This window comes from Sorex fumeus, unplaced genomic scaffold (genome assembly GCF_029834395.1).
Source record: "Sorex fumeus unplaced genomic scaffold, SorFum_2.1 ptg000037l, whole genome shotgun sequence".
Lineage (NCBI taxonomy): Eukaryota > Metazoa > Chordata > Mammalia > Eulipotyphla > Soricidae > Sorex > Sorex fumeus.
This window is the reverse complement of record NW_026606094.1, coordinates 26,319,919-26,327,717: the sequence shown is the minus strand read 5'-3', so window position 1 is coordinate 26,327,717 and position 7,799 is coordinate 26,319,919. Positions and strand designations below refer to the sequence as shown.

The 7,799-nt window shown below is 49.8% G+C and overlaps 1 protein-coding gene across 6 annotated transcripts in view; it reads right to left on the bottom strand.

Annotated features, from left to right (window-relative positions):
* Window positions 1-1,829: 1,829 nt before the first annotated feature.
* The window catches only part of ATXN7L1 (ataxin 7 like 1), a 270,996-nt gene continuing 265,026 nt past the window's right edge, over window positions 1,830-7,799 (bottom strand). For 3 of the 6 annotated variants that reach the window (XM_056118265.1, XM_056118270.1, XM_056118271.1), the window contains 3 exons: window positions 6,554-7,502; window positions 3,029-3,103; window positions 1,830-2,279 (listed from right to left, as the gene is read on the bottom strand). In XM_056118265.1, coding sequence (XP_055974240.1) covers window positions 2,238-2,279; window positions 3,029-3,103; window positions 6,554-7,502 — 1,066 coding nt within the window. In that variant the 3' untranslated portion in view covers window positions 1,830-2,237. The remainder of the gene's footprint in view (window positions 2,280-3,028; window positions 3,104-6,553; window positions 7,503-7,799) is intronic. The other 3 variants (XM_056118266.1, XM_056118268.1, XM_056118267.1) reach the window with 2 other exon arrangements.

The window sequence follows — 7,799 nt, the reverse complement described above, 5'->3', positions numbered from 1 at the left end:
CCACTTAATCTCTCAACCTTTGTTTCCCTCTTTGAGTATAAGAGTTTATAAATCAGAGGGTTATTTTGTTGTCGAGATTTTTTGTTTGTTTGTTTTTACTCCTGCAAGTTTTACAACTCAAAATAAATTATTAAAAAAAAAGACTTCTAAAACCAAACAAGACAAAAATTGTGCAAAAATAACAAAGATATGTACATACTTTTCAGTCGGAAGAAATGTACAATAAAAACATAATTCAAAGAACATTTTAAAAATATAAACATTGCTTCGAACTTTCCTAAGTTTCATATTGTTTCTGAAACTATTCTGGTCAGTTAGCTCTGTAATATAGTAAAACATAAATTATTACAAAATTAACACTATAAAATTTATTTTAAGAATATCTTCTAAACTTTTTTTTCAAAGGGTCTAACCTTAGTTATAATTTCTTAAACATTTATTAAGTCTTAAAATCTGCCTTAACCTTTTTTTTAAAAGAAAAGTAACAATCTTCCCTTCAATTTGCATTCTCTTGCTTCCCAAGATGTAAATAAACCAGCATATAAGTGCACTTTTAACACTGTAGAAATAAAAATGAAATCATCTTAACTAATGTCCTGGTACCTATTATCAACTTCTGATTTTTTAAAAAAATCTTCATTTTATATTAAAAATTTTTGTAATCTTGTAAGAAACACTGTCAGTGCAATTCCATTGATGCAAATCACTCCATTTGCTCCCATCTTTGTAAAATCCAATCGTGAGGGAAAACATAACAGTAGTTTGATCTTTGGGTTGGAGGGATAGGTGGGGGGAAAATGGGGAAACTTTGGGGGCAAGGATGAGGATTTGTGCCCAGTTGTAAAACTGGCATTCCCCTCTCATAAAGGGATGAAGCAAACTCTCCAGATCTCTCTGCCAAGGTCTCATATGCAGAATGACATGATGAACAGCCCTGAACCTCTGCTTGATACTGATTTCCTTTCTCCACTAGGATTTCTTCTAAGAGCTTAGAGTATTGCTGTTTCTCTCAAAACTCCAGTGTGAGCAGGAGAGCTGTGGGGCTTCAGCTACTCTCTTCGAAAGGACTCTCTTCTGCTAAAGTGTCCTTACTATTTCTGTTGGTCTCTGGGGTTGGGATATCTGTGGTGTGTGTGTATGTCGGGGGTTCCCCTGATCTATGGGTGTGCGGTGTTAGTACTCATTATACCCAGGGATGACACTTTCTCTTGGAGACTCTTCCTTTCTCCTTCCCTGTTTCTCTCCCTTCTCACCTGCCCTTGTGGGCAACTTGAGAACTTCTGGGATGGCGGCTGCCTAACTCCTCCTGAAGGGCCTCCTGCACCTTCCCTCTGGGTTGCCTCTTTCTGTGGCTCACTTGGCTTTGGTCCCTTGCACACTGTGCCTTGGAAGAGACTGTCCAGTATGGAATCCTCAAGAGCAGATGACCAGAGGGCCCCCAGGTTCTACCTTTTCCTGAGGGACATCTTGTCCCAACCCCTTGCCCCCTGCCACCTTCTCTGCTTCCTGCTACCTTGTCATCTTGTTTCAGCTCCTGTCCCTGACTCAGTCTATCCTTTGGGAGATGGAGGGCAAGACAGAAGTATGGGGCACACCACATCAGGATATGGCACTGTTCTCAATTCTGCATGAGGCAGTGGGCTCAGAGTGAGTGCTGGGCCCAGGGGACCGATGGGTGTGCAGGGACAGCCCATCTGATTCTCTGCTCTGGCCTCCACGAGCCTCCTCCCCAGCCATGTGCCCTCCCTCCCTCCCTCCCACCCACGCGGGCTGTCCAGCTCTTTCTGATGGTCAGTGGGTACAGGCGGAAGCAGGCGAGAGGGATGGGTGGGGAGGCTGCCCGTCCCAGGCTGATGTTTCAGACGCTGACCTGGAACGGACACTCTGCCACGTCTGCTCTTGTGGCTGAAGAGAATGACGGAGCTGCAGCAGCATCACACAGAAGCTAGAGGAGTGACCCCCAAACTTGGAAGAACGCTTACACATGGCAAATAAAGGCGACAGAAACATAAACACTGGCATCATTTTCTGTAAATTTCCAACTCACATTCTTTTGCCTTTTTCTTCAAAACTAAGAATTGGTCAAATCAGAATTAAAAAAAAAAAAGAAGGAAAAAGACCAGAGCCATAGACAGGGCACCAGAAATAGCCTCTCCCCTGCTGCCCACCCCTCCCCTGCTCCTCTGCCGGCCACGGGCACCAGGAATCAGTTTGGAAGTGGCTCTGGAGTCTGATTACTATGGTAGAGTCCTTATCCTGCCCGTTCTGTTTGTAGTCTTCTAGGAAAGAAGAGAAAAAAAAAAGCTTGTTTCAAATCCATCCCCTGGGAATTATGCACAAGGATTCGGGAGACTTTTCTCCGCTCTTCAGACATACATTTTTTTTTAAAATCACATTGGACTTTATCCTATGTTTTACAAGGAGAAAGTTTTTGGCAACCTTGCATTGAACAATCTACCAGAGTCACTTTTGTAATAGCTTAATTGATGGTCAACACTTTTTTTTTAAAAAGCAATATTTTTAAAGTAAGCTACTGTCTTCTTAGACAAAATGTTTGTGCAAACTTAATAGCTTATAGTGTGAATATAACTTTTATATGCCTGGGGAAACCCGAACATGGGTGACAGCACAGAGATGTGAACTGACTTGCCCCAGGGCACACTGTGAATAACCAAAAGGCGTATACATTTCTTTGATTTTTTTTTTGGGGGGGGTCACATCCGGCAATGCACAGGAGTTACTCCTGGCTCTGCACTCAGGAATTACTCCTGGCGGTGCTCAGGGGACCATATGGGATGCTGGAAATCGAACCCGGGCCGGCCACGTGCAAGGCAAATGCCCACTCCAGCCCCCAGGTGTATACATTTCAAAGCCAGGTAACCATGCTTTCTGGTGCTTTGGTGTTAGGATCCAACCTGGCAGTGCTCAGGGCTAATTCCTGGCCTTGTGCTCAAGGTAATTCCTGGCAGGGCTCAGGGGACATGCCCTGCCGAGGACCCTACATACTTTGGCTCCTTCCTTCACTTACCGGTCTGCTGTGTCCTGGGCTGGATATGCTCGAAGGACTGGATTGTGACAAAGCTAGGCTGCTATTTTTCCCAACCTGAAAGACACCAGGGGCATCCTGCTCAGACACAAGGTGGCCTGGGGGAGATCCACCGAGACTGTGGGTTGCTTGGGGACAGCTGACGGGCAGCCTGGTCTTATACAATGGCCTCACAGCCATTGGCCACCCAGGCTTCTGTCATCAAAGGTACAGAAAGAGGATGGGAGTGCTTGCTGGGCTGGGACGAGGGAAGTGGAATGGACGGGAATGCTTCTGCTCACTTCCCACGGGCCAGACTGCAGGTCTCAGCCATCCTGGGTGCTGCAGGGGTCTGGTGTGGCTCCTCTCTCCTCTGTGGCTGTGGCAAAAGCAGGGTTGGGCAATTTCCCAGAGTCGGGTCCTGCCCCTGGCGTTGTCTCTACAGAAACAGCGGTGTGAGGACATCTGCCTTATTCTCATCCGCCCAGTCTTCCATTTTGTTCCACCTCTCGGCAAATGTTGGCCGTTCATCTCCCAAAGAAACAGCTTCCAAAATTGTTAATTTTTTTGAGGGGGAAAGGGAAGGTTTGGGCTGCCCCCAGCTATGCTCAGGGGCTCTGCACTCAGAGATCTCTTCTGGAGGTGTTTGAGGGAGCATATGGAGTTCCAGGTTTTGAACTAGGGTTGGCCACCTCAAGGCAAGTGTACCTGCTGTACCAACTCTCTGACCTCAGATCTTTAAAACATTTCCAGAGCCCATGTTTCCCTTAAGTTTTGCAACCTCAGGTTATGCCTTTTCTCTCCCAACCTAATAGAAACAAGACAGATGGCAAAGATTTTCGCTGGTACATGGGAATCTCAGGGTGTGACCTTTCCTTAACAGCCTGGTCACAAGCCACCCATCATCTGCTTTTGAGAACCGAGAACCGGTGCTTACCAAACTGTCTGCTGCCCTTAAGTTCATCTTAACTTTTACTAGGTTTTTAACTAGGTTTTTTTTTTTTGTGTGTGTGTGTGTGTGTGGCAGGGGGCATACGCAGCAGTGCTGGATGAAGAGTGGGCTACTCGTGGCTCTGTGCTCAAGAGTTTGTCTCAGCAGTGCTTGAGGGGCCATGTAGTACAAGGGATCTTACTCAGGTATTCCCATGTCTGCACTCAGCCCATTGGGCTATCTCTCTGGCCCCTACTGTTTCGTGTGCTTCTGCAGACTCAAGAATCCATAAAGTACCGTCCAATTGACTCAGAGGTGATCCATTCACTACAGCCACTACTGAGATGAAAAATGAAAAGTGTGGACTACAGGGCCAAACTGCCTGACTTGGAACTGGAGCAATGGTACAGTGAGTAGGGCATTTGTCTGGTACACGGCAGACCCAGGTTTGATCCCTAACATGCATTATGGTTCCTCAAGCAGAGACAGGAGTGATTCCTGAGTACAGAGACAGAAATAAGCCTTGAGCACAGCTGGGTGTGGCCCAAGAGCCAAAACCCCCCAAAAAACAAACCAAAATAAACAGAACCAAAAAAAGGTAAAGGTAAAGGTAAAGGCCCTCCCGTTGATCGTCGATTTGCTCGAGCGGGCCCAGTAACGTCTCCATTGGAGACTTTGTTGTTACTGTGTCTGGCATATCGAATACTCTCGGTAGCTTGCCAGGCTCTCCGAGAGGGGCGGAGGAATCGAACTCGGGTCGGCCATGTTGGCCGCTTGTAAGGCGAACGCCCTACCGCTGTGCTATCGCTCCAGCCCTCGAGCATAACCAAAAAACAAAAAGAAACAACAAAAAAAACCCCACCCACGCAAAATACCAAAACCCCAAAAATACAACAAACAAACAAACAAAAATCTGCCTGGCTTTAAATTCTAGTCCTACTACTGACCTGCTGTGTGAATTTAGGCACCTCGCTTAACCTTTCTGTGCTTTGGATCTCTCATCTGTCAAACATAACAAATTGATGATAAGTTAATATATCTGAAGTTCCCGGAGCAGAGCCTTTCCCGTAAGTGTCAGTTGCTAGAACTTGATTTAGAGTGAGAGACAGGATGGCCCGGAGCTCCAGGAGGGACCAGTAAATGCGGGCAGCCTTTTCTGGGAGTCCCTGAGAAATGTGGACTCCCAGGCCCCATCCCATATTGGCTGGTGCAGAACCTGCATTATATATGCTGCCAGGAAATCAAACCCAAGCGGGCTCATGCAAGGAAGGCACGTGACCTCCTGCACTGTCTCTCGGGCCCCAGAACCTGTACTTTAACAAGACCCAGAGGTGATTTGGGGCCATAATCAAGTTGAAGACACCCAGCTCAGCACCCCAGCCTGAAACCAGGGGGTGGGTGGCCCAGCAGTTTAGTGTCAGGGAATGCTGCTCCCTTCCCCACACCCCTGGAGTAGGGGGAATCACAAGGTTGCACATTGGTAGCAAATGCTTATGGATCTGTGAGACCCAACCCTGGACCTGGGACCTGGGCTCCCTCCTACCCCCTCACCTCGGCCTTGGTGTGCAGCTTGTCCGGCCCTACATGTAAACTTGCTGTTTCTCATGTGTTTACTTGATTGAGTCCTTTCATTTTTTTTTGGCCACAGCTGGTGTTGCTCAGGCATTACTCCTGGCGGTGCTCAGGGCACCATATGGGATTGAACCTGAGTATGCCACACTGTCCTAATGCTTTGCCCCCTCAAGTTTATTTGTAATTAGTGAAACCCCTATAATAGTCTCTTCTGACAGTTTAACATATAAAGATGACACAAAGCAGGAAAACATCTTTTTTTAACAACAGTTCCTTAGCTCTCTAAAACTCTCATTCCCAGAGGTGGCAGGGCATGGGGGATGTGTCTGTGGCATCCTCCAGTTCGCTGCCAAAAGGCTGTGTGTGTGTGTATAGAGGTCTGCAGAAGCTAGCAACCCCAGCCTCAGTGGACTGAGTTCAGAGATCCCTCCACAGACCACCCCTCCTCACCTCCCATTAGGCACCAGAACCCACAGGAATGCGGGCTGGGGGTCCCTGGGTAGCTTTCCCAAGTGAAAGAAGATGAGAAGATAGTGCCACGGCAGTGCAACATTCTTGCCTGGCACCTCCAGTCTTCGAGGGCAGCAAACCCTTTGGACAGCACTACTTTAGGTAGGAGAGTCCTTCTGTCAGGAAGTAGGGGTTAGGCTGTGAGATATGACCCCCAGGAGTCCACACCCTGGTCATTAGTTAGCCTGCCTCAGTCCCTGGGCTAAAGGGAACACTGACCCCATCCTTCTCAGGAAAACTCTCAGAGCCCCAAGGGAGAAGATGGGAGTGGTGGTGATGGTGATGGACTGGGAACTCAGCATCACTCTGCCTCAGTTTGCTCATCGGTAAAGTGGGGGCAGCAGCTGGCCCTTAGTGGGGGCGACAGCTGGGTCCATAGTCCTGGGTGCAGAGACATGGGCGTGGTGCTTGTATGGCCTGTGTGAGCCGCCTGGATGGGGTCGGGGTGGGGGTGGGGCACCCAGCTCCCCACGCCCCCCGGTGCCAGCAGCCCCCTTGCAAGGATCGCCCCTTACCTGCCGAGCGGAGATGCTGTTGGCGGGGTCAGGCACGGCTGCGAGGAGGCCGGGCGGGTTCTTTTTGTGAACACTATTCATACCAGGCATTTTAGTGATTTTACAGGCTTTGCTACTAGAACTCGAGTTCTTACGCTTTTTTCCTTCTGATTTGTCAAAAGAGTGGGGCAGAGAAGCCACAGCATTGTGGGCGGCCAGGGAGAGGTCCCCCGCCAGGGAGGGCACCGAGAGGGGACAGGGGCCGCTGCCACCCGCCGAGCCCACGTGTCTCACAAGGTCCACGGGGCCACCGGGCAGCGAGGTCCGTCCTGGGGGCTCCAGTTTGGCACTGAGTGGGCTCACCCCGTTGTTGGCGCTGTGTGCAGACAGGCTGTTAAAGGGAGGGCCCGCCTGACAGGAGTTCAACGCGGAACTGGCATTCAAGACACAGTTCTTTTTGTGGGGCCCTGACAATGGAGACGAGAGGGGTGTCGGCAAGGATAATGAGGAGGAGGAGGTGGAGGAGAAGGAAGTCGAAGGCTGCGACTTCCTCTTTTTGTTACTTGGAGACTCGTCGCTACGGGCGGACAGGTCTTTGCCTTTTGAGGATTTGCTGGTTTTGGTTTTGGATGGCTTGTGGGAGGAGGGGGGAGGGATGACGGCTGGTATCGGGGACACGGCAGAGGGGGCCTTGAAGGTTGAGTCCATGATGCTGAGGGTGGCAGCCACATGAGGGAAAGCTGAGGTGTGGGACATGAGGGCGCTCGGATCCGGCGATGCCACGAAAGCTGCGTTTGAGAGCATGGCTGATGTCATGATGTAGGAAGAGGTGAGCCTCGAGCTGATGGGAGCTGAAGGAAGGTACACAGCACTGGGGTTGCTGAAAGGCTGAAAAACGGATGCCGGAACGGGGGTGGTGATGCGGGCTGCTGGCGAGGGCATGGGGCTATCTGCCGCAGGAGGGATCTTCCTAAACGTGAGAGAAGAGTGAAAGAGAAACAGTGAGAAACGGGGCTGCCAGGGCTCTAGGGGGCGGGGGGGGGGGCGGGGGTGCTGGATGAAGGGGGCGCACTGGGGCTACGGAGGAAAGCCCAGTCGCACCAGACTATGGAGATGAAGCCTCGAAGCATGGTGGATCACGATCATGGCCCTGCCCTGCGGCTTCCCTCCCCGCCCCGGGGGCAACACCCAACCACCTAAGTCTTTTTAAATCACTTTTGAAAAAAGTGGGGTTCAGGTTCCTTCCTTCCCCTGGGCTATTATGGCT